Here is a 27,638-nt window from a genome sequence, read left to right as displayed (position 1 = left end):
AAAACTGACCTTTTCCAGTCCTGTGGCCACTGCTGAGTTTTCCAAATTTGCTGGCATATTGAGGTCATGACTTTCACAGCATCATCATCTTCCAGGATTTGAAATAGCTCAACTGGAATTCCATCACTTCCAGTAGCTTTGTTCATAGTGATGCTTCCTAAGTCCCACTTGACTTCACATTCTAGGATGTCTGGCTCTAGAGGAGTGATCACACCATCATTATTATCTGGGTCGTGAAGATCTTTTTTGTACAGTTCTTCTGTATATTCTTGCCACCTCTTCTTAATAGCTTCTGCTTCTGTTAGGTCTGTACCATTTCTGTCCTTTATCAAGCCCATCTTTACATGAAATGTTCCCTTGGTTTCTCTAATTTTTTTGAAGAGATCTCTAGTCTTTCCCATTCTATTGTTTTCCTCTATTTCTTTGCACTGATCACTGAGGAAGGCTTTCTTATCTCTCCTTGCTATTCTTTGGAACTCTGCATTCAAATGGGCATATCTTTGCTTCTCTCCTTTGCTTTTTGCTTCTCTTCTTTTCACAGCTATTTGGAAGGCCTCCCCAGACAGCCATTTTGCTTCTTTGCATTTCTTTTTCTTGGGGATGGTCTTGATCCCTGTCTCCTGTACAGTGTCACGAACCTCTGTCCATAGTTCATCAGTCATTCTATCAGATCTAGTCCCTTGAATCTATTTCTCACTTCCACTGTATAATCATAAGGGATTTGATTTAGGTCATACTTGAATGGTCTAGTGGTTTTCCCCACTTTCTTCAATTTAAGTTTGAATTTGGCAAAAGTTGTTCATGATCTGAGTCACAGTTAGCTCCTGGTCTTGTTTTTGTTGACTGTATAGAGCTTCTCCATCTTTAGCTGCAAAGAATATAATCAACCTGATTTCGGTGTTGACCATCTGGTGATGTCCATGTATAGAGTTTTCTTTTGTGTTGTTGGAAGAGGGTGTTTGTTATTTCCAGTGTGTTCTCTTGGCAAAACTCTTAGCCTTTGCCCTGCTTCATTGTGTACTCCAAGGTCAAATTTGTCTGTTACTCCAGGTGTTTCTTGACTTCCTATTATTGCATTCCAGTCCCCTATAATGAAAAGGACATCGTTTTTAGGTGTTAGTCCATGGATGGACCACATTTCTTCTATCCTGCTGAGTAATTGATTCTTGGAGTGACAGGTATTATGCAACTGAAAATGCTTTACTTAAGTAAAATAAAGTTAAAAAAAAATAAAAGAAATTAAAAAAATTATTAATTACACTCTCAGTTCAACCATGGAAGCCACCCATGCAGCATCCACCTGGGAAATATATTAATTTTATAAAGCTGATTTTATTAAACTTGCTAAACGAGCGGGAAGAGCACCTTGACAATCTGTGATTTATCAAATGGGTAATTTAGGGAAGAAGATGTGCAGAGTTTGGGGGCCATAGTTAGTCACAGGGTGGTTTCAGGTTGGAGGCTAGTTAATGAAGTCTAGTTGGAGAACGGTAGGATTTGTAAACTGGGCAAGTTGCCATATTGTATTTGGAACATAAGTTCATGAATAATTAATATTAAATTAGTTTGTGCTCTTATCTTGGAATACATGGGTCTGAAAGGAGCTGGTGTTGAAACATTTAAGTTTAGAGAACTTGTGCTATATTATACAATCTATTGTTTTGTGACTTATAGTGTAGGATTGCAGACTGTGGATTTTGTTTTATTTCTTGCAACTAATTACCTATCACAACAAACAAAGTACAACACACACACATCGACTTGTTGAATGACCATTAACTTTTTTTCATACAATATTCATAATCACTTAAGCCTTACTGAGTACCTATGTATCTGTAAAATATAATAAAAATTATCCTTTTTCTTTAATTCTATATCTTATTCACTCTCAAAATGTATATGATACTAACAGTGAAGTGCCTTTCAGAATTTATATTGTATTTTGAGCTAGTTTAATATCATATGAAATAAGTCTTTAGTTGTCTACACCCAGTTTTGCCTAGAAAGAAGTTATGCCTTCTGAAATGTTAGAGCCTTATCTGCTGCTTAGTAGTAATGAGCACTAGTGGTAAAGAACCCACTTGCCAACACAGGAGATGTAAGGGACGTGGGTTTGAGCCCTGAATTGGAAATATCCCTTGGAGGAGGGCATGGCAACCCATTCCAGTGTTCTTGCCTGGAGAATCCCATGGACAGAGGAGCCCAGTGGACTATAGCTCATACGGTAGGAAAGATTCAGACACAACTGAAGCAACTTAGCATGCTTGCAGTAACACTGAAATTTGAGAAAAGAGACAGTGTTCATTTTATAAAATAGCATAATGCAATTCTCCCAATGCTTATTTACATGTAAGTAGATTTTCAGAGGAAAAAAATCTCATTAAAGAGAACTCTTTAAAAGGATAACAAAGTAATCAGGTGTTGGCTCTGGTAAAGTATCTTTCTGCAATGCAGAAGACACAGCTTTGATCCCTGGGTCAGGAAGATCCCCAGGAGTAGGAAATGACAGCCCACTTCAGTATTCTTGCCTGGAAAATCCCCTGGACAATGGAGCCTGGTGGGCTAGTATCCATCAGATCTATTTCAAGCTGGTTTCTTTCCCATTTTACTTCTATCTGAAAATATCCTTCAAGCTGATGACTTTCTCAAATTTCTACATTTTGAGAGCTAAATAATCATATGACCTTTCAGATGCTATGGGAGGATCCATCTGTAATGATAGAACATTTTCTTCATTTCCTATGAGTTGGCGCATTCTGCTGCTCTAGGTTTCTTTTTGAGGCTTTTCTTTTAACCTATGCTTCTCCCACCCTTCTTTTTCTTCTCCAGGACTGTCCGCCAGAAGCAGGTGATTTCCGAGCACAGCAGTGCTCAGCTCATAATGATGTCAAATACCATGGCCAGTTTTATGAATGGCTTCCTGTGTCTAATGACCCTGACAACCCGTGTTCCCTCAAGTGTCAAGCCAAAGGAACAGCCCTGGTTGTTGAACTTGCACCTAAAGTCTTAGATGGGACTCGTTGCTACACAGAATCTTTGGATATGTGCATCAGTGGTTTGTGCCAAGTAAGTGCCAGCTTCTTTCCATTCTATTTTTCTGGAGGGATTTGTGTCAATAGCTTTTGTGTAGTCCTACTACCTGAATAAGTGTTACTTTTTCTAGAGTTGATAAATGATTACCCATTGGAAAATTGGGATTCAACGTCAGTTAAAACTTTAAGAGCTTTATTTTGTGTTAAGGAAAAATGAGCTAGAGTTTTTCTTTCTTTCCTGATGTCTCACTTGAATATAGAAGAATAAAATTTCTTCAATATTGTATATCACTGTTGTACTAGATTTTGAAATTACCCCTACTTTGGTTGTTCCTGAAATAATGGGGTGTGTGTGTGTGTGTGCACATGTGCATGTGCGTGTATGTGTATCTGTATTTGGAGGCATCAACTTTCATTTACTTGTAGCTTCAGAGTTTCTTAGGTAAGATTTCTTCTAAAATCTCCAAGTATAGTGTAGGAGAATTTGTTGTTTCTTTATCATGACTACAATTTTATTGAAAATTTAGACAACTGTAGGAAAAGGCATGCCAGTGCCAACTTTCAGGTCGAAATTTCAGCCAGAAAAGTCTTTTAAATGGAGATAGCAAAGAGGTTTGATTTTTGGTGTAAATTTATCAATATCTACTTTAGTGGAAGAGGTGGGGGAGGCGCTTATCTGGAGGCTCAGCAGTAAAAAATGCAGAAGACACAGAATCAGTCTCTGGGTTGGGAAGATCCCCTGGAGAAGGAAATGGCAACACACTCCAGTATTCTTGCCTGGAGAATTCCATGGACAGAGAAGCCTGGCAGACTACAGTCCATGGGGCCACGAAGAGTCAGACATGACTTAGCAACTAAACTCCAACGACTTTAGTGGGGAGTTAGTAAGAGGAGGGAGAGTTAGTATGTTTGCTGTCTTGATTTCAAAATCTATGCTTTGAATTAGGATGACAAGCCAAGTTTCAGGAACAAGCACTTGCTACAGTGTCCTCTGTGCTATGCTTCACCATATAATGTTATATTTCACAAAGTAGACATTTTGAGAATCTTTGCCTCTCCCATGAAGACACTGTTTGAAATTTTTATGTCTTCAGAATTTCATATATCACAATTAGCAGTATAAGAATAAACTTAGAATGTGTTTCAGTAATTTGTTGTTTCAAATTCATGTTTCTTTAAAACCGAACTCTATTCAGATGTAAAAGGAGTAACTATAGTGCAAATGACAACAAGAGATATGAGATGCCCTACAAGGTTCTGTGTATGTGAGAGGGACACAGACATATTAAGCCTTCATGAGGTCTGGAATCATAAGGCAGGGAAATTGTGGCAAGTCCAAGCACTTCTTAAGTCACAAGATGGAGTGATATTTACATATCTGAAGGTTTTGTGTGAATTTCAGATATGAATTTGAATATAGAATCTTACTGCTTTAAAGCTGGGAAAAGCCCAAGAGGTGATCTAATCAGCTACCTAAAAAGCAGTATATTTGAATATCATTTGTGATATTTGGTGTTAGTTTCTTGCTCCAAGACTCTCAGTTTCTGTTGAGATGGAATTATGAAAGATGCAAAAGCTTTGAGAATGATAGAATTGTGAACCAAATAGGTACAGAAAAGGGATTGTGTTGTTGGGAATGGCAACTAATAATAGTCTCTTTTGTATGTATACTGTTTGAACAAAACAAGACAGTTTTCCATTTTGTCAATGAGAAAAAATGAGGGACCAGAAAGTTTGTGTGATTTTCTGCAAGTTTTATGGTTGGTCATGGCAGAAATTTCAGGTCCCTTGATATCTAGTCCAAAGTTGCATGTACTATATTATACTGGTGAATGAACCAAAACAAGATAGGCCGACAAATCAGGTTTCATTTGCCTTTGTTGCATAGAAATTCAGTAGGGCCTCTTGCTTTCTAGATTAATTCTGCCAACTTTCATGTATATTGGCGAATGAAGCACCAGGAAATATGCTTCCCCAACTTAGATTCTTAAAAGTGTGACCTGTTAGATTTGGGGGCAAATGTAAATCACAGAATATCTGAAAAAAAATGGTGACTTATACATGGAAATTGTAATCAGTTATTATTATTTTCTTCATTTACTTGTCTTGTTAGAGGCAATAGTAGGGTAAAGGAGATGGTAAAGCTCAGATGGTATCTAGGCACTAGCAAATAGCAGAATATCCCCAGCTACACAGTAAGGAGAGAGAGAGGTATTTGGTGAGTAAATCGTGGTGGCTTGAATGGTAGACAGGATTATGGTCAACAGTGGTTGGCCAAGAAAGAGTTTTGGTGGAAAATAAACAATCCAAGCTCTTTTTAGAAAGTTGAGTATAGCTACAGTTATAGGATGCTCGAAGTGAACCACTTACAGGACCCTGGAAGTAAGGAGACCAGCTGAGAAAGAGAATCTTAGAGCAGCCAAGGTGAAGAAAAGCATGAGCCTGGACCAGGCCAGTGACAGCAGGAAACAGAAAGGAAGGAATGGTAATGGTAACAGAAAGGAAACAATGCCTAAAACCGGGAAGAAGTTTTCATTTTGACTATGAAAAGAACAGGGGAATAGTTTTTTATAAACAAAAAGAAATACATCAAAGTAATCGTGCTCAGGGAATCAAAAACTACCACTTTTATTATGAATTTATAAGGGATTTCATTTTGGATCCTTGTTATCATTACCATAATAGCCTATGTGTTTTCATGATGAAAACCTACTTGGGTTTTATAAAAAGGAGGGAAGAAATAGAAAGAGATCACAATACGAGAGGAATTTGCCCACTAAGGTCCGTCTAGTCAAGGCTATGGTTTTTCCAGTAGTCATGTATGGATGTGAGAGTTGGACTGTGAAGAAGGCTGAGTGCCGAAGAATTGATGCTTTTGAACTGTGGTGTTGGAGAAGACTCTTGAGAGTCCCTTGGACTGCAAGGAGATCCAACCAGTCCATTCTGAAGGAGATCAGTCCTGGGTGTTCTTTGGAAAGACTCATCCTGAAGCTGAAACTCCAGTACTTTGGCCACCTCATGCGAAGAGTTGACTCATTGGAAAAGACTCTGATGCTGAGAGGGATTGGGGGCAGGAGGAGAAGGGGACGACAGAGGATGAGATGGCTGGATGGCATCACTGACTCGATGGACGTGTGTCTCAGTGAACTCCAGGAGTTGGTGATGAACAGGGAGGCCTGGCGTGCTGCGATTCATGGGGTCGCAAAGAGTCGGACTCGACTGAGCGACTGAACTGAACTGAACTGAATGATAGAAGCTTTCCCTAATGGATAACAATCCTAAAAATGTGCAAAAATGGTAACATTATCTCTTGGTGGGGAAGAGCCCTGGAGAAGGGAATGGCAATGCACTCCAGTATTTTCGCCCGGGAATTCCCATGGACAGAGAAGTCTATGCGGTCGCATAGAGTCAGATACAACTGAGCGATTAACACACACACAACATTGTCAAAATGATGATATAATTGTTTATCTACCAAAAAAAGATGAAGATAGAGGAATAAAGATGGAATACTTAAATGCAGTAAATACTCTTTAAGAAGAAGGATGAAATTAGTCACCAAAAGAAAAGCCCTCACTGCTTCCTATAAAGAGTGGACATACATAAATTCCATTCTACTTAGGAAAAATTCCTTTATTCAGGCTGTAGCTGTATATTGGTGATTAGTATTTGTGGTTTGTAGTAAGAAACATTCAGAAAAAAATTTTTCATAATTTTTAAAACACTGTCAAAAATCTTAATGCTTACTGAAATATGCAGTTTTTATAAAGAACGTCCCTGGTTTCCTGAAAAAAAATCATCTTCTCTCCCCCATATTCCCTTCTCCTCCATTTTTATCCCATTTGTTGGGAACTCTCAGCTCTATCTCTGACCTCATTGTTGTCTCATTATCACTTTTTTATTTTTTGGCCACACTGGGTCTTCACTGTTGCATGGACTTTCTCTAGTTGCAGCAAGTGGAGGCTTTTCTCTAGTTGCGGTGCACAGGTGTTTTATAGCAATGTGGCTTCTCTTGCTGCAGAGCACTGGTTTCTAGAGTGCGTGGGTTCAATAGTTGTGGCACATGGGTTTAGTTGTCCCATGACATATGGGTTCTTAATTCCCAGACCAGGGATCAAACACATGTCCCTTCCATTGACAGATGGATTCTTAACCACTGGACCACAGGGAAGTCTTCTATTATCACTTTTTTTTTTTTTTGGTAAGCTGCTTCAAATATTTCTGATGCTAGGCAGATATGAATTATAAACTCCACAGAAGCAAGTATCTAGCTTTGGAGATCGTCTTACCGTGATAGAAAATAGCAGCATAACTAAGAGATTTGTCACTTTTAAATACCAGTTATTCCAGTTATGCCTGTCTGATACTCAACAAAAATCCACTCCCTCAAAACCATTTGAGACTTTAACTCAAATAAAACTATGGCGACTTAGACTTCAAGAGACAAAAGCAACTTACAGATATTACTATTCACAGAGGAGGGAGCTGGGACCTGCTGGGAGTTCCAAAAGTCATAAATGAGGGGGTTTTTCCATATTTGTAGTGAATTTGCTTCAGGAAAATGTTAGAATCATTGCTCCTTATAAGAGATACCGTATTCTTACTCAGTACTATCAAGCATCATATCAGGCAGTATATTCATTCTAATAGCAGTAGTAATATAAATATTAATCATCATAATAAAATATCTGCCATTTTTAGTAACTACCACATCTAGGCACTTTTCATGTATTTTACAGCTCTGCATATTAGATGACATTATTCTCTTCTCATAGATGAAGGACGAGGTTCAAGTAGGTGATAGGACTCAATCAGAAATACCTACATCTGACTCTTAAGCCCCTATTACTCCTGGTAAAACTGAGTAGACAGAGGCAGTGTGATGTTGAGTACTGGTCCCCAAACTTGACTGCCTTCCAGAATCACTTGGAGAGCTCTTAAAAGTTGCAACTCTTAGGCTCTGTCCTCCAGAAATTCAGATTTATCCATTTGATGTTTTTAAAACATTCTCCTTATGACCCTATTTGTTTGGCCAAATTCATGAATCACTTACTGATGAAAGAGCAGACAGGATTTAAAGTCAAAAGACACAGATTAGAATCTGAATTTTCTTTAATGATCTGTCTGTGTAATGTTGATCAAGTTGCTTACCCTTCCTAAATTCTATTTTTACTCTGGAAAATAAGATTGTCTAGCAGACTGTAGAGCAATGAGTGAGATAGTGCATGTGAAAATGCTTAATAAACTGCCAAGTCCTATGACAAAGTGAAATACCCTGAACATCTTGCAAAATGTATTAAAGTAATGGTTCCCTGTATGGGACTTCAGAACCCGGTAACAACTCAAAAAAAGTTTATAGAATGAGATAAAGTAACTTGCTTCTTATTCTGCTAAGAACATTCAAGAAGAAAAGGAGACCTTCTATGATGTACTATCACCATCATTTCATAAATGAAATTTTAATAATAAGAAAGCAATAAGAATTTGATTTCAGAATGAAGGATGATCCTTTAAATATAGTCAGCCTTATGAGAAATTTACTACCCTGTACTTATTTTTTATCCTTTATTCAGAGCACAGAAATTGCTACTAACAGTGCTTCACAGCCCAGCATTTGGAAAGCACTGCCTTTGAGATTATCTAGCCCAGCCCTGAGAAATATTGCTGCACTGGGTTATGCGATTTTCCCAGGATCTACCAGCTACTTAATGGCAGGCTAGAGGTCAGAGAATATGACTGTTTATCAGCATTTTTAAATTATGCCTTCTGTGTTATTTCTTCAGCCTCTCCCACTGGCCAAAATCTTGCCCAGCTTTAATTCAGTCATTTACACAAGAAAACAATAGGCTTAGTGAATCTTTTTTCAAACCACAGGCTTCCCTTTCCATCCCCCCTAGAATCTGAGCATTTTCTGCAGTAGGAGTGGTCATGTTGGTGTCTCTCCCCACCTTGCATCTTGGACTGAGAAACACCGGGATTTCTGTTTGCTTATTATCCTTCTGAACTAGATGAAGTTGGAGATAAGGCAAGAAGGCAGTTGTTATCTATGAATTGTTAAGAGCAAGTGCTGTGAAGTTGTACTGTCTAGGTTTGAGTCTAAGCTCCACCACCCATTCATATATGACTTTGAGCAAGTTCTTGAGCCTCAGTGTTCTTATCTGCAAGATGAGGCTAATATCTGGAACTGTCTGATAGGAGCTATATGAGTATTATGTGATCAAATGCATTAAAGTGCTTACTGTGAGCTTGAGCAGTACTAGCTTTTGGTAGGAGCAGTACTCAATTCGTTTCTGTCTTTGACTTTTTCTTTTTTATGGCCTTTTTGAGCACATGGTTTAATGTGGTTATAATACTGAAAGGGATCCTGACTTCCCAGCGAATGAACAGACCTTCTGTTAATTTCCTTTTGCGACCATCTTTTGCTAATAGCTCCACATTGCACCATTATCAGCCCCTGATCCAGGGCAGTGAATTGCGTCCTGTACAGAGTTAATGAGCCATCACAAATAGGATCAGCTCTATTAGTGCTGCTGTTATTCATTTATTTTCATTATCCAAATTACCCCATTTATATTTGTTATAAAGCACAAAGCCAGTTTCTGTTTTAAATATAAAAAAAAGAGTAGCATAAATTTACAGATAGAACATGTGCTGCTGTTAAAAATAATTTTGAGGTTATTTTGAAGTCAAATACAGAAGAGTGCATTTTATTGTCATAATTAATGAAATTCATTGGTTGATGTCTAATCTACATATATCAAAAGACAAAGTGTGATTATAAGCCAGCTCTTTTGTAATGAATCTGCATATTTATAATACTGCACAGTGCTGTTTCAGAAAGCAAGGCATTTCATAAAGGAAAAGGAGAATTCCTTTCAAGTAATGCCTTATATAATGTTGTTGTTAAATGAATAATACAATAAAGAAATAAGCAATAACTTGGATCATGGAGTTTTGATGTCTATACTATGGTGACATAAAAATAAACCCTTAGTTCTAACAAAGAAGTGCTTTCCATTTTTAATAATTCCTGTGGTGAGTAGTTTGAAATGAATTGAATGGAATGATTATTTCTCCATCTCTGTCTGTGACCTAAGTCACTAGTATCAAATGTCTACCAGTTATTCTAAAGGTGGTGATGTCAGAAACCTGGACTTGGCTGGTTTTCCTTCTGTTTTGTAATCTAATTCCACATGGAAGCATGGCATTGCTTCAGAGATTTAATGCATCACTTCTCTTTTTTTCCCCTTTGCGTGACACAGTAAAGATGAACTCTTTATTACCTACTAGTTGACTTTTAAGAAATTAATTTCTGATCATTATATATCTGTTCTCCTAACAGTCTGGTGGATGCTGAGGTTACAGCATTAAATATCATCTCTCAGGAATGGTACCTTCTAGCGCTACTGTGAAAAATTCAGTTTGTTTGTTTATTTAACAAATATTTACTTAGGAACTAGCAGTGTGCTAGATCCTGGAAATACATGAATGGACAGGGAAAAACACAGTCCCCACCCTCAAAGAACTGACACTCAGAAGGGAGATGAACCAAGTGGGCAGGAAAGTGTACAATTACCCTATATTGTATTCTCCTCACTGTGAACAGGGGTTTACAGAGAAAACAGGAGTGTTCTTTCTAAAATACAGATTTAACTTCATTTTTTGTCTGCTGGAAGCATTCCAGTTGCATTCTGTCAGTCACCTTCAAGAGGATGAAAGCCCAAATTTCTTTACATGGTAGCTTTCTTTACTGGGTAGCTCAAAAAAAAAAAAAGGACATTTATTCTCCCACAATTCTGGAGGCTAGAAGTACAGAGCGCTACTTCCTCTGAGGCTCTGGGTAGAATCTATCTTTGCCTCTTCCTAACTTTTACTGTTGGCTGTCAGTCTCTGTATCTTCAAAAGGCCATCTCCCCTCTGAGTCTGTGTGTCTCTGTCTTTACATAGCACTTTCCTCCCAATGTCTCTGTTTTCTCTTCTTATAAGGACATCAGTGATATTGGATTAGGGCCCATTCTAATTGAGTATGACCTCATTTTAACTTAATTACATCTGCCAAGACACTATTTCCAAATAAGATCACACTCACAGGCACTGAGGGTTATAATTTCAACACATCTTTCCTTGGGGACACAATGCAATCTGCAATAGCATACATCCTTGTTTATTTTTACATAGTACAAATGTATATATATATATGTGTGTGTGTGTTCATATACATGCATGTCTATACACATACACACACACACATATATAATTTGAATAATTTGTAAGAGCCACAGTGGGATAAATTTAGACTGTGATAAATCAAAGGGGTATTTGACCAAACATGGAATCAAGAAATGCTCAGAGGAAGAGGTAGCTGGAAACACCTAACTGGCACCTAGAATTGAAGAAATAAAGGGCTGGACAACAGGATCTATGTCATGAGGAGCTAAACAACCTATAAGAAGATTGAGATTGTATAATACTAAGAGCCGAAGAGTGCCAGTGAAATAATTCAAGCAAATGCAAAATAAAGTGAGATGTACTCTAAAGAAAGAGTACTCTATTTGCACAAAGGGCAGTGGATTAGAACAGGCTCCAAATTAATTGGATTAAAAGAAGGGATTTTAAAACAAATCAGGAGACAGATTCATTTGGACTGGTGAAATACAATAGGAGAGAAAAATTGATTATTGAAGACTATGCTCGAGTTTCCAGTTTGCAGTTTAAGCAACATATGGTGCTGCTGTTCATTAGTGTAGAACATAGGAGAAAGGCAAGGGGTTGGTTTGGGGCAGAGATAAGGAGATGATATAATATGTGCAACATGCTGTCTACCATGTGACGGTCACTCAGTGAAACCTGTCCTTTCTTCCTCCCTCTTAACTCTGTCTTCTTAGTTGTGATGGAAACTTGTATTTCCCTCGAGTTTGTATGATCACGGTCCTGTTTATGTATGTTTAAAAATTTGTCAGGGTAATCTTTTCTGTGACCACATGCCAGTTAGATAACAAGTCAACCTGAGTGTGTCACTTTTAGGAAAAACTGACGTATACAGTGTATAGATTTTTGAAGTTCCTTGAGGTCTCTTCTATATTTGAACAGGTAAGAGACAGGGAGGAAAAGGAAATGGCAACCCACTCCAGTATTCTTGCCTGGAGAATACCATGGGCAGAGGAGCCTGTGGGCTGCTGTCCATAGGGTCGCACAGAGTCAGACACGACTGAAGCGACTTTGCACGCATGCATGCATTGGAAAAGGAAATGGCAACCCATTCCAGTATTCTTGCCTGGAGAATCCCAGGGACAGAGGAGCCTGGTGGGCTGCCATCTATGGGGTCACACAAATTCAGACACGACTGAAGTGACTTAGCAGCAGCAGCAAGAGACAGGGAAAATGACACTCCATCGGGTTTCATTCTTCTCATAATATCTTCTACCTGCCACCCCAGTTAGGTTCTTTCTTCATATATCATCTGTAATCATAGAAAAAATTTCTTTGCTATATCAGGATTTTTTTTTCATCATGATATATTCAGCTTCTTAGGTAGGAAACCCTTCTTTGCATAGCTTTCATAAAAAAAGTTTTTGAAAGTTATATCCATCTCAGTTTTGTCTTGAAATTCAGGATGGACTGGGAAAAATAGAATCATTGATTTTGTTTTCCCAAAGACATTCAGTGAAGTTGATGAAGGCAGAGTGAATCTAATTACTTAAAAGTATTAATTTTCATGCTGTGTAATTCATGGAGTGCATCATATTACAGTGCTTCTTGTGCCAATTTAAGGAGATATCTTTATTATTTCTTTATAATATCTTTATTATTTCCATTTTATAAATGAGAAAATTGAGGCTCATAGAAGGTCATGCAACTTGAAAAAAGGCAAAGCTATCATTTGAATCCTATTATTTCTATTATATGTTACCCTTTCCTCTGAGAAGATATTCTAATAATGAAGCAGAGTATCAGTATGCCCTGATGGAGGTGTGACTTTGCTTAGTCATCTCCTACTCTTTGTGGCCCCATGGACTATAGCCCACCAGCCTCCTCTGTCCATGGAATTCCCCAGGCAAGAATACTGAAGTGGGTAGGCATTCCCTTCTCCAGGGAATCTTCTTGACCCAGGACTCAAACCCAAGTTTCCTGTATTGCAGACAGATTTTTTACCATCTGAGCCACTTTGTTGATTGGGGTATGAGTATGTATTCATCCTATAATACTTTGTCTCATGAATGATTCTTTAGGCCACTTGTTTGTAGAAATGCTGAACATACTAAATTCTACCAAATCATCTTTAATAGTGTTTCAGCACTGTTAGTAACTACAAAGTTTGGGTTTCCACTTATTACCCTCACTTCTAACACTAACTTCAAGTTGAGACTCCTCAAGACTACTCTCAGGTTAGATAATTCACTAGAAGGATTTATATAACTCACTAAAAGATGTTGTACTCAGTTACAGTTTATTACAGCCAATGGATACTGATTAAAATCAGCCAAGGGAAGAGGTGCACAGAGCAGGGTCCAGAAGATTTCAAGTGCAGATCTTCTACTTGTCCATTCCTGGAAGAGTGTTATGAGTGGCACTTACTTCTCTCAGTAGCACTGTGTGACAATACGCATGGGCTATTGACAACCAGGGAACTCCCTCAAGCCTTGGTATCCATAGGTTTTATTGAGGTTCCATCACATAGACTTGGTTGACCTCATGCATGGAGCTCTTTCATCTCCAGCCCCTCCGGAGCCTGAGTTGATACCACGTGGCCCAAAGTCCTCATTATAAATCACACTGCTAGCCTGGACTCTCTGGCATGGCCCAAGGCCCCAGACAAGCAAAGACATCTTATTGGTCAGGAAATGACAAGAGCTTAGAAAGTGCCTCCCAGGAGCCAAGGGCAAAGGCCAGGCTCTTTGGGCAAAATTTATCCCTAACCACATAGCACTTTTTGAAGTTGTTTATTCATTTCATAAATATTTAATGATTATTGTTGGTCATTAGGCTATGCCCTGGGGTACATAGCGGTGAGTGGAACTGAAGCTCATAGGAACATGTATGACCTACATACATAAATGAACCTTCAAAACATGCTAAGTGAGAAAAGCCAGTTGTAAAAAATTCCATATTCTATTATCCCATATATATGGAATGTGAGAATAGGCAAGACATTCCATATAAATGCAATAATAAAATATGTAACAAAAAGTGAATTAGTGTTGCCTAGAGCTGGAATTTCGAGTAGAATAGGGGGTGACTGCTGATGGTTCAGGGTTTCTTTTGAGAGTGATGAAAATATTCTAAACAAATTTTAGTGATGTTTTCACAATTTATGAACATATTAAAGCCACTGAATTTTATACTTTAAATGGGTGGATTGTAGAGTATGAGAATTATATCTCAAAGAAATATTTTTCAAATGTTCAAAGACTCAGAAATCTATACACTATAAATCTAAAGGCTATGTGAGCTGCAAGTGAGTGATCTTGCTCTTTGACAGAGTTAATAAGCTCACCCACTAGTCTAGGTGGGTCTCCTCTTCATTTATTATTGTTCTAAGAAGTCATTTAGAATCCTAAGATTTCCTAGGTAGTAAAACTGCTTTGGAAACCAACACAAAATATATTGTTAAGAAATATATGCTAAATGAAAGTAATGAATTACTTTGCTGACAAAGGTCCATCTAGTCAAAGCTATGGTTTTTCCAGTAGTCACGTATGGTTGTGAGAGCTGGACTATAAAGAAAGCTGAGTGCCGAAAAATTGATGCTTTTGAACTCTAGTGTTGGAGAAGACTCTTGAGAGTCCCTTGGACTCTGAGGAGATCCAGCCAGTCCATCCTAAAGGAGATCAGTCCTGAGTGTTCATTGGAAGGACTGATGCTGAAGCTGAAACTCCAATACTTTGGGTACCTGATGCAAAGAACTGACTCACTGGAAAAGACCCTGATGCTGGGAAAGATTGAAGACAGGAGGAGAAGGGGACAACAGAGGATGAGATGGTTGGATGGCATCACCGACTCGATTGACATGAGTTTAAGCAAACTCCAGGAGATGGTGATGGATAGGGAAGCCTGGTGTGCCTGCAGTCCATGGGGTCTCAAAGAGTCAGACATGACTGAGCAGCTGAACTGAACTGAATGGATAGTGGTATCAGGCTGGAAGTTGAACATCTTTCAAAATTTTTTTAGGGAAATAAGTTTGGATCTGAGAAGGTCTTTTCTTTAGTAAGCTTCTAGGGTGGCTCAACCAGTAAATAATCTGCCTGCAATGCAGGAGATCTGGGTTCGATCCCTGGGTCAGGAAGATCCCCTGGAGAAGGGCATGGCAACCCACTCCAGTATTCTTTCCTGGAGAATCCCATGGACAGAGGAGCCTGATGGGCTACTGTCCATGGAGTTGCAAAAGTTGGACACAACTGATCAACTAACACTTTCACTTTCTTTAGTAAATTTTCAACAAAGCATTATTCATTTAGCTACATTATATATTAACTCTACTACTGCATTCACTGAGGGAATTTGAAATCTTGCAGTTGAATCATTCCATTTTACATTTGAAGTCCAGATAAATTCAGTTTTTAAGATAGGACTGCCATGTGGCCTGGAATTAGGCTCTTGGTAAATATGAAAGTATGTGTCATAATCCCTGTCTTCAAGAAGCTTCCAGTCTATGGGTGATTGGGCTCAAACCCAAATAATGATAATCAGCAGCAGTATGAGACAAGAGGAGGAGCTTTAGTTTGGGACTCAAGCAGACTGAAGTTTGAAATCTGACTTCTAGATTTACTTTCTGTATAATCACAAGCTAATTTATTAGACTAATTAAGCCTCACATCTCATCAAAATTAGAGGTAATAGTTCCATGTTAGTAATAGTAATGAGCTAATTCTTATTGAACATGTATGTGCCAGGCACTGTGCTATGTAAGCATTTAAAATATATTATCCCCTTTAATCCTCACATGAACAAGTGGTCATGTTATTACCATTTTTGAGGGGGGTTCATGTTTGGGAACGCATGTACACCTGTGGTGGATTCATGTCAATCTATGCCAAAACCAATACAGAATTGTAAACTAAAAATTAAAAATAAATAAATAAATTAAAAAAAAAAAAAATAAATAAAAGGAGGGAAGTAATGCTTCAGTTCAGTTCAGTTCAGTCACTCAGTCATGTCCGACTCTTTGTGAACCCATGAATTGCAGCATGCCAGGCCTCCCTGTCCATCACCATCTCCCGGAGTTCATTCAAGCTCATGTCCATCGAGTCAGTGGTGCCATCCAGCCATCTCATCCTCTGTCATCCCCTTTTCCACCTGCCCCCAATCCCTCCCAGCATCAGAGTCTTTTCCAATGAGTCAACTCTTCGCATGAGGTGGCCAAAGTATTGGAGTTTCAGCTTCAGGATGAGTCCTTCCAAAGAACACCCAGGACTGATCTCCTTCAGAATGGACTGGTTGGATCTCCTTGCAGTCCAAGGGACTCTGAAGAGTCTTCTCCAACACCACAGTTTAAAAGCATCAATTCTTTGGTGCTCAGCTTTCTTCACAGTCCAACTCTCTCATCCATACATGACCACTGGAAAAACCATAGCCTTGACTAAACAGACCTTTGTTGGCAAAGTAATGTCTCTGCTTTTCAATATGATATCTAGGTTGGTCATAACTTTCCTTCCAAGGAGTAAGTGTCTTTTAATTGCATGGTTGCAATCACCATCTGCAGTGATTTTGGAGCCCCCCAAAATAAAATCTGACACTGTTTCTACTGTTTCCCCATCTATTTCCCATGAAGTGTTGGGACCAGATGCCATGATCATTTTCTGAATGTTGCGCTTTAAGCCAACTTTTTCACTCTCCACTTTCACTTTCATCAAGAGGCTTTTTAGTTCCCCTTCCCTTTCTGCCATAAGGGTGGTGTCATCTGCATATCTGAGGTTATTGATATTTCTCCCAGCAATCTTGATTCCAGCTTGTGTTTCTTCCAGCCCAGCGTTTCTCATGATGTACTCTGCATATAAGTTAAATAAGCAGGGTGACAATATACAGCCTTGACGTACTCCTTTTCCTATTTGGAACCAGTCTGTTGTTCCATGTCCAGTTCGAACTGTTGTTTGCTAACCTGCATACAGGTTTCTCAAGAGGCAGGTCAGGTGGTCAGGTATTCCCATCTCTTTCAGAATTTTCCACAGTTTATTGTGATCCACACAGTCGAAGGCTTTGGCATAGTCAATAAAGCAGAAATAGATGTTTTTCTGGAACTCTCTTGCTTTTTCCATGATCCAGCGAATGTTGGCAATTTGATCTCTGGTTCCTCTGCCTTTTCTAAAACCAGCTTGAACATCTAGAAGTTCACGGTTCATATACTGCTGAAGTCTGGCTTGGAGAATTTTGAGTGACTTTACTAGCGTGTGAGATGAGTGCAATTGTGTGGTAATTTGAGCACTCTTTGGCATTGCCTTTCTTTGGGATTGGAATGAAAACTGACCTTTTCCAGTCCTGTGGCCACTGCTGAGTTTTCCAAATTTGCTGGCATATTGAGTGCAGCACTTTCACAGCATCATCTTTCAGGATTTGAAATAGCTCAACTGGAATTCCATCGCCTCCACTAGCTTTGTTCATAGTGATGCTTCCTAAGGCCCACTTGACTTCACATTCCAGGATGTCTGGCTCTACGTGAGTGATCATACCATTGTGATTGTCTTGGTCGTGAAGTTCTCTTTTGTACAGTTCTTCTGGAGATTAAGTACTGTTGATTCATTCATTCAAAAATATTGATTGAGCATTAGCTGGGCATTATGTTAAACACTAGGAGTGCAGCTAAGTCCAAAATGCAGTGAGAGCAGGTTTTGTTTTTGTTAGTTGCTGAAAGAAGGAGCATTTGGAAGGAACACTGTTATTCAGTTCTGGGCAGGTAGGAAGGCTTGGCAGTCTCAGGTCCCCTCTTTACCAACACCGACAGTCCCACAGTGAGATTCCACAGGGGAGCTGATACTCCCTCCCCTCTCCTGCACCTGTTTTTCATCTTATTTCCTTTGTCTTATATGAGTTTTCATAACCAACTAGCCCGTAAGATTGAGACCTCCTAACTGGCAGAGACTGTATCCTACTTACTCATCTTTATTTCGAGTTAATCAATGTAAGACTGTTGCATGGAATGATCAACAAATCAATAAATCTCTCTGTTGACTATCGCTGTCCCTTAATGACTGAGTCATCTCTAAATCATGCAAATTATTCATCCTAAATGCCTTTTTTACCTTTTAATTTATTTGAGCCTTGTTCTCATTTCCTTCAGTCTGTCAAAGTCCATTTATGTGAGTCTCAATTTTTTATGATGCTAGGCTAGAAGTAATTTAGAATCTGAGGCCTCGTGCCATCTACTCTTTATTTACCATGGCTTAGAAGATGGCTCAGATCTACCCAGAACCTTCTCCATCAAGATAACTGTTGGTTTCCTTCATATATCAACCAGATTCTCTGGATGAGCTCTCAGTGCTGAAGTCATTAGATCCTTCCCAGGATTAAACTCACAAAATGCTAACTTTCCAAAGGCCATAAATATTAATCAGGATTCCAGTGTGATGTAGTTTCTTTCCCCAGTGTATATTAGAAAACGGGTCTGGAGATTGTTTGTTCCTACAGTATATTCCATGAGTAAATTAAATGATCTTCAGACATAACTCTAATTACTCCAACTCTTTGCATAACTAATATGGTTATCAAGTTTGGGGCCATAAAATGCTAATATTCCCAAACAATTGAAATGCAAGGTTTAAGTATGTCAGAAATTTGAAAGCTTTGAAACTCTGCCTTATGTTTAAAAGAAATGTTTTAAATTTCTTTAAAAGTAGAATTGAGGAAGCCTTTTTGAAATCGAATATCTTAAGACAGTGCATATAATTATTTTTAAATGTTAAAGATTAAATCTAAGTATTGAACACAATTAGTAAGTAATTATCCTTTACCTGATTGGCATAACTCCAAACCTATATCAAGTTAGGTAAAGGAATACTTTTTTAAAGGTGTTGTAGCTATTTTAATTGTCAAAATCCATAATAAAAAACAATTTAAAGAATCAGGTACCTTCCAGATTTTGAACCATGAACATACCTTTACCCAAATTTTGTCATACTCATGGTTGCCAGAGACCCTCTTGAAACATTCCTAGGAGGGGCCACTTGCACCTCATCAGGAAAATCCACCCAAGTACTAAGATTAGTACTAGTAATAAATTAGTAATAAACCCCACCTGTCCTTTCTGTTGAGTCTTGAGTTCAACTCTCCCTAAGGAATTCAGATTAAGAAGGAAAAAAGTGTTATTGCTTTGAGCTAACTCCTTGTGATCCAAGAGAACACTTTAAGAATCTGCAAAATCTAGAGAGAAAGACAAGAAATTATCTATGGTAGATAGCACACAGAGGCCAAAACAAATTCAGAGACCTCAGGAGATATGTTGAATCTTTTTGCAAAGCTAATCACAAAACAGTGGCTTTGCAAAGAACCTTGGCTGTCACCGGCTGAGTCTGCATTCTATTTCTGAGGACACAGAGTGTCAGAGTGCGTGGCATGTGATTTACCCAAGGTCTCCAACTTGCAAGTGGCAGAATCAAGAAGACTTGAAGCCAAGTCTTCCAGCTCCAGACCCAGTGCTTAGTTTATATTAAGTGAAAACGCTTTTCATATGTGTGTTTCTCAAGAACCTTTAAGAGTTTAAAGTATTTTATTTTGAGTTGGATTATTTACTCATTTGTTAGTTTCTTTCACCATCACTAAGTGCATTTTGGTCCCTCAGCTAAATTTTCCTTCTCTATGGCCAAATTATCATAGAACATCCCATTCACTTAAAAATAGTTGTACTATAAAAGAAAATACGAGTGGAAAATTTTGCCAACAGTAAACATTCTAGAAAACTTAATGCACACCACTTTCATTCCTACAGAAATGCCAAGTAAAAACCCACAGCACCTGCAAGCTGTAGCAACCACACAGTGGCCAAGAGCTGGTGGCTCGTTAGTCCTGTGAGCATTTAGGTTTACAATTGCCCTTGTGTGCTTGTTTAGTTTCTTTGCCATCAGAATTGTGGATAATTTTTAAAAACAGACACTTTAGGGGAAGATGAGGGGGGAGGGAAGCTTGGGAAGAAGTAGCCAGAGTCACATTAAAATGAAAGAACATAGCCAGTGTTTTGTTTTCTCAAGTTCTGAACTTTTCTTGACCGCTGTCCTTTCTCTGTCCTCTGGGATTCCCCTGGTGAGGAAGAAATTCCTCCCATTGGATGATTCTCAGCTTTTATGGCCCAAACCTCAGTATCACTGTTGATTGATAGGAGGATGGTTAATTTCTTGATTCATCTATCCAGGCAACAGTCTTTTATTGAGCAACACAGTATCTGTACAGCCATTTCCACTCCTGATGTTATAAGAGCTGAGCCAGAGATAAAAGGTTTTTCTTTTTCTTCTTTTGACTAGGAATAGCAAGAATACCTTTTGCTTGGGTAAAAGATATAATTTGGTTAATTAAGGCAAAGATATACTCAGTGGTGAAGTGGGCACAGCTCTTCTGGCACTTAACTTTTCCATCTCCAAGGTGGGCCCTGGGGCAGGCATATATGGCAAGTGCTGAGGGGATGAAGGTTTAGAAGTGGGTAAGATCCCACCTGGCTAGAGGAGCTAAGTATCCTCATGCAGGTGCTTTAAAAAAAAAAAAAACTGGGAAAATATTTTACATTTTGAGATATGCTCCCTTAGGCAGTACGTATATGTAAAATGGTTTCATCAAGGCTTTGTCGGACCAGCCTATTTCCAAGTATTGTCCAAAGTTTCTCTTTATAGTTTGGCATACAGTTTTTTCATTTTCTCCCCAGATGGTTTTCATGGCTCTAAAGCAGAGGTTGGAAACTAGTAACCAAATATATCCCACTGGCAACTTTTGTTTGGTACGCACAGTATGGTTTTGTGGAAATTTGAATTAGTTGCCAGGATTTAAATATATTGTTTCCAGTAAAAATCCCAATTCACCACATAACCTTTAAGAAAAATCAGATGTGCTACATTTGGTCTGCACCCCAACATGGTGACCATTAGACAGAGCTGACTAGTTGCTGAGACCCCAAGATGGTGCCAACACCTTCAAGTGTCCTTTGTTATCGACATAGCCTGAACTCTGTAGCTGTTTGCATTCCTGACCCTTCCCCAAAGGATATGTAGGCTAGATATGTCTCAAAGAAAGGAAGAAGAGTCAAAAATCATCATCACAACTAGGAATAATTAAATAATCTACCTTATATATTGAATACTAATCATGCCAGATACTTGGTTTTCCAGGTAGTGCTAGTACTGAAGAATTCACCTGCCAGTGCAGGAGATGTAAGAGACTTGGGTTCGATTCCTGCATAGGGAAGATCCCCTGGAGGAGGGCACAACAACCCACTCCGGTATTCTTGCCTGGAGAATCCCATGGACAGAGGAGCCTGGCAGCTACAGTCCATATGGTCCAAAGAGTCAGACACAACTAAAGCAACTTGGTAGCAGCAGCATGCCAGACACTATGCCAAGCTCTTGACATACCATTAAACTTCACAGGAACCCATTCTATAGCCCAGACATTTAATTTGCTGGTCCAGGGTCATACAGCTTGTGAGTTGCTTACTTGAGATTTTAACTTAGGTCTGTTGGACCCTAAAATCTATGCTTTTCATGGTATCATAAACCCTCTCAGAATCACTCCTGCCAGCCCAATTCCCTTGCTGAATTTCAGGTATGTAAGAATCCCAACTGGATGCCAAGGATTAGGTATCCTATTGGCCGCTGGGTTTCCAGTTTCTATCAGGAAGAAAAAGGAAAACTTAGTGAGGTTTCTTCTGCTTAGATCTTACCCTCCAGTTAAGGAACACCTCTAGATACTAACGCATAGAGCTATTCTCCTGGGTAAAAGGAACTATTGTGATAATGTACTCTAAGTCAATTTGAAGCCACATGAAAGGCTTTTTAAAAAAACATTTAAATTTCAAGTAAGAACCAACTAGACAGCGTATTAAAAAGCAGAGACATTACTTTCCTGATAAAGGTCCATCTAGTCAAAGCTATGGTTTTTCCAGCAGTCACATATGGATGTGAGAGTTGGACCATAAAAAAGGCTGAGTGCCAAAGAATTGATATTTTTGCACTGTTGTGCTGGAGAAGACTCTTGAGAGTCCCTTGGATTTCAAGGAGATCAGACCAATCAATCCTAAAGGAAATCAAACCTGAATATTCATTGGAAGGACTGATGCTGAAGCTCCAATACATCGGCCACCTGATGCTAACAGCCGATTCACTGGAAAAGACCCTGGGAAAGATTGAAGGCAGGAGGAGAAGGGGGTGACAGAGGATAAGGTGGTTGGATGGCATCACTGACTCAATGAACGTAAGTTTGAGCAAACTCCAGGAGTTAGTTAAGGACAGGGAAGCTTGGTGTGTTGCAGTCCATCGGGTTACTAAGAGTTGGACATAACTTAGCAACTGAACAACAACAACAAGGAGCAGCAGAGGTGGCGGAGGAGTGGGTGGACGTGGAGTGCACCTCTCTCCACAGATACATCAAGAATACACCTTCTGACATACAAGTGCATGCAGAACACCAGCTGAGAGAAGAGAGGAGTACCTGACCAGCAGAAAAGTACCTGACCACACAAAACTAGGTAGGACAAAGGAAGTAGGGGCAAAATCAGGAGTGTTAGTGGGACAGGACCTGCCATCAGTGGGTGGGGGAACTGAAGCAGGGGTCCAATCCCTACATCAGGGAAATTATCTGAATCAGAGAAGAAACATTTAAGGCTGGGAGTCAAACAGATGATCGGTGGCAGCCTAAATGGAATGAGAATCAGACAGTTCTTGCCACAGCCATACATACCCCAGACAGGGGAGCAGGGCACCTGGAAGGCACATCAGCTGGGAGCTGTAGTTTAGGGATTGTGGAGCAGTCCTAGGGCAAGGGCTGCTATTGACTCTAGAGATAGATCGAGGGGATGTGAGGGAGGAGATTGTGGTGGGAAATGCCTGTGGAGGAAAGCCAGGCAGCCATGCAAGCAAGAGGATACTGGTCACGTGTAGGGGGTAGATCTATCACCATAGCCTGTCTCCCCCTACCTGCCAGCATTGACAGCTAAACAACAGAGAGGCTGGCCCATCAAACACCTGATGCACTGAACTACAGAGTAGGGCCGCACCCAGGGTACTCCTTTAAGTGACTGAATTGCAGGACTACAGGGTAAGACCCCATCCAGGGTGCACCTTTAAGTGCCTGACGTGCCCAATCTACAGAGTAGGACTTCAACCAGAGGGGCCCCTGTATGTGCCTGATGCACCAAACAAGAGAAGGACCCCAGGCAAGGGATCCCTCTAAGGGCCTGAATGAGTGGAGCTACGGAGAAAGACTAACCAAAGAGGCCTTCTGATTGCCAGCTACAAGAGGCTCAAAAAAAGACTCCGATAGGGCCATAACTTCTGCAGCAGAGGCAGTCCATGTCCCTGCATACTTGGTGCCACCAGGGTCCCCTCAAGCCTAATAACTGCACCGTTTACACTCAGCTCTCACTAGGGCAGAGCTGCCACAGACAAAAAAAGTCTTATGTCTATGTGCACAGGGTTACTTTGGTCATGTCCAACTCTTTGCAACCCTGTAGACTGTGGCCTGCCAGGCTGCTCTGTCAAGGGGGTTCTCCAGGCAAGAATACTAGAGCATATAGGCCAATATTGGTTGCCATACCCTTCTTGAGCACTATATTTCCTGCTTCCCTAGCCACCAACTCCCCTGAGTACCTGGTGCTGCCAGAACCCCTGTGACCCGAGTGTTGCACCGCCTTCACAAACCCAAGTCCTCCAGGGCAGCCTCGGGAGCAAACCCTAGTGGATGACCCACATGCAGAGGTGGAAATAAAACCACAATTGAAACCCAGGGGCAGTGTGGCTAAGGAATAAGACCCAAAACCTTCCCACCAGCTGTACAAACTGCGGATTAAATCCACACAATCAACTAGGCAGACTCTGTGTCTATGGAATATATATATATATAAAGACATTGAGAGCTCCAATGTCTTTTTTCCAATTTATTTTGGAAAACACAAAAGAAAACTCACTAGTTCTCATAGCTGTGGACATGGGAGGCAAGAACACACAGGAGTAGGACCAGATTAGAATCTGAGCTGCCCCTACCCTAGGTCCGGAGATCAGCACAGAGTTGGGCATCCTAGGAAGATGAGGTGGACCATGGCTCCCAGCAAGGGAAAGGATTCTGACAGCAGTGACTCAAGGAAAACATTTATTATTTTTAAGTTTTGACTTGTTCTGTAGATTCTTTTGGATTTTTTTTTTCTTTTTTTCGCCCCTTCTGTTGTGGTTGATTTTATTGGCACTGTGAAATCTAATTACGCTTTTGAGCTTTTTGGGTTTTTTATGCTCAGTCACATTTTCTATTGTTGTTATAAACCTTTGCCTCTATGTTGGGCTTTTGCAGTTCTGTGGAGTTTTCCTTTTTTTTTTTCTTTTCTCTTTTTTTTAATTTTTAATTTTTAAACCAATTATTATTTTTCAACATTTATTCCTTTGTTTGCTTTTCCTACTCTCCTTTTCCCTTTGTAGTTAATCTTTAATGTAGATAAAGCTTCTTTATCTACCTCTATTTAACTTTTTTATATCTATTCTTTCTTTTCTTTCCTCTCAACATATTTGTTAGTTTTGTTTTCATTGCTTTATTCCCCACTTGGGACCTTGCTTTACTTTTTTTTTTTTTTGGCTTTATTTTATTTACTTATTTAAATTTTTATTTTTACTTTATTTTACTTTACAATACTGTATCGGTTTTGCCATACATTGACAAGAATCCGCCACGGGTGTACATGAGTTCCCAATCCTGAACCACCCTCCCACCCCATATCATGTCTCTGGATCATCCCCATGCACCAGCCCTAAGCATCCTGTATCCTGCATTGAACATAGACTGGCGATTCGTTTCTTACATGATAGTATACATGTTTCAATGCCGTTCTCCCAAATCATCACACCCTCTCCCTCTCCCTCAGAGTCCAAAAGTCCTCTCTACACATCTGTGTCTCTTTTGCTGTCTCGCATACAGGGTCATCATTACCATCTTTCTAAATTCCATATATATGTGTTAGTATACTGTATTGGTGTTTTTCTTTCTGGCTTACTTCACTCTGTATAATTGGCTCCAGTTTCATCCATCTCATTAGAACTGATTCAAATGTATTCTTTTTAATGGCTGAGTAATACTCCATTGTGTATATGTACCACAGCTTTCTTATCCATTCATCTGCTGATGGACATCTAGGTTGTTTCCATGTCCTGGCTATTATAAACAGTGCTGTGATGAACATTGGGGTACATGTGTCTCTTTCAATTCTGGTTTCCTCGGTGTGTATGCCCAGCAGTGGGATTGCTGGGTCATAAGGCAGTTCTATTTGCAATTTTTTAAGGAATCTCCACACTGTTCTCCATAGTGGCTGTACTAGTTTTCATTCCCACCAACAGTGTAAGAGGGTTCCCTTTTCTCCACACCCTCTCCAGCATTTATTGCTTGCAGACTTTTGGATCACAGCCATTCTGACTGGTATGAAGTGGTACCTCATTGTGGTCTTGATTTGCATTTCTCTAATAATGAGCGATGTTGAGCATCTTTTAATGTGTTTGTTAGCCATCCGTATGTCTTCTTTGGAGAAATGTCTTTAGTTCTTTGGTCCATTTTTTGATTGGGTTGTTTATTTTTCTGGAATTGAGCTGCATAAGTTGCTTGTATATTTTTGAGATTAGTTGTTTGTGAGTTGCTTCATTTGCTATTATCTTCTCCCATTCAGAAGGCTGTCTTTTCACCTTGCTTATATTTTCCTTTGTTGTGCAGAAGCTTTTAATTTTAATTAGATTCCATTTGTTTATTTTAGCTTTTATTTTCAGTATTCTGGAGGTGGATCATAGAGGATCCTACTGTGATTTATGTCAGAGAGTGTTTTGCCTATCCTCTAAGAGTTTTATAGTTTCTGGTCTTACATTTAGATCTTTAATCCATTTTGAGTTTATTTTTGTGTGTGGTGTTAGAAAGTGATCTAGTTTCATTCTTTTACAAGTGGTTGACCAGTTTTCCCAGCACCACTTGTTAAGGAGATTGTCTTTACTCCATTGTATATTCTTGCCTCCTTTGTCAAAGATAAGGTATCCATATGTGTGTGGATTTATCTCTGGGCTTTCTATTTTGTTCTATTGATCTATATTTCTGTCTTTGTGCCAGTACCATACTGTCTTGATGACTGTAGCTTTGTAGTAGAGCCTGAAGTCAGGCAGGTTGATTCCTCTAGTTCCATTCTTCTTTCTCAAGATTGCTTTGGCTATTCAAGGTTTTTTTGTATTTCCATACAAATCTTGAAATTATTTGTTCTAGTTCTGTGAAAAATACCATTGGTAGCTTGATAGGGATTGCATTGAATTTATAGATTGCTTTGGGTAGTGTACTCATTTTCACTATATGATTCTTCCAATCCATGAACATGGTATATTTCTCCATCTATTAGTGTCCTCTTTGATTTCTTTCATCAGTGTTTTATAGTTTTGTATATATAGGTCTTTAGTTTCTTTAGGTAGATATATTCCTAAGTATTTTATTCTTTTCGTTGCAATGGTGAATGGAATTGTTTCCTTAATTTCTTTTTCTGTTTTCTCATTATTAGTGTATAGGAATGCAAGGGATTTCTGTGTGTTGATTTTATATCCTGTAACTTTACTATATTCATTGATTAACTCTAGTAATTTTCTGGTGGAGTCTTTAGGGTTTTCTATGTAGAGGATCATGTCATCTGCAATTACCTTAAACGTAAATGGGTTGAATGCCCCAACCAAAAGGCAAAGACTGGCTGAATGGATACAGAAACAAGATGCCGATATATGCTGCCTACAAGAGACCCACCTCAAAACAAGGGACACATACAGACTGAAAGTGAAGGGCTGGAAAAAGATATATCACGCAAATAGAGACCAAAAGAAAGCAGGAGTGGCAATACTCATATCAGATAAAATAGACTTTAAAACAAAGGCTGTGAAAAGAGACAAAGAAGGACACTACATAATGATCAAAGGATCAATCCAAGAAGAAGATATAACAATTATAAATATATATGCACCCAACATAGGAGCACCACAATATGTAAGACAAATACTAACAAGTATGAAAGGGAAATTAACAATAACACAATAATAGTGGGAGACTTTAATACCCCACTCACACCTATGGACAGACCAGCTAAACAGAAAATTAACAAAGAAATGCAAACTTTAAATGATACGATAGACCAGTTAGACCTAATTGATATCTATAGGACATTTCACCCCAAAACAATGAATTTCACCTTTTTCTCAAGTGCTCACGGAACCCTCTCAAGGATAGATCACATCCTGGGCCATAAATCTAGTCTTGATAAATTCAAAAAAATTGAAATCATCCAAGCATCTTTTCTGACCATGATGCATTAAGATTAGATCTCAATTACAGGAGAAAAACTATTAAAAATTCCAACATATGGAGGCTGAACGACATGCTTCTGAATAACCAACAAATCACAGAAGAAATCAAAAAAGAAATCAAAATATG

At 39.2% G+C, this 27,638-nt stretch overlaps 1 protein-coding gene across 2 annotated transcripts in view; it reads left to right on the top strand.

Moving 5' to 3' along the window:
* Positions 1 to 27,638, top strand: part of ADAMTSL1 (ADAMTS like 1) — a 797,811-nt gene that overhangs the window by 431,574 nt on the left and 338,599 nt on the right. For both annotated transcript variants that reach the window (XM_040238476.1, XM_040238469.1), the window contains exon 4: positions 2,830 to 3,066. In XM_040238476.1, the coding sequence (XP_040094410.1) occupies positions 2,830 to 3,066 (237 nt within the window). The remainder of the gene's footprint in view (positions 1 to 2,829; positions 3,067 to 27,638) is intronic.

The sequence above is a fragment of the Oryx dammah genome, unplaced genomic scaffold (genome assembly GCF_014754425.2).
Source record: "Oryx dammah isolate SB20612 unplaced genomic scaffold, SCBI_Odam_1.1 HiC_scaffold_1, whole genome shotgun sequence".
Taxonomy (NCBI): Eukaryota; Metazoa; Chordata; class Mammalia; order Artiodactyla; family Bovidae; genus Oryx; species Oryx dammah.
Note: the sequence above shows the minus strand (reverse complement) of the source record. Positions and strands in the feature narration are given on the sequence as shown.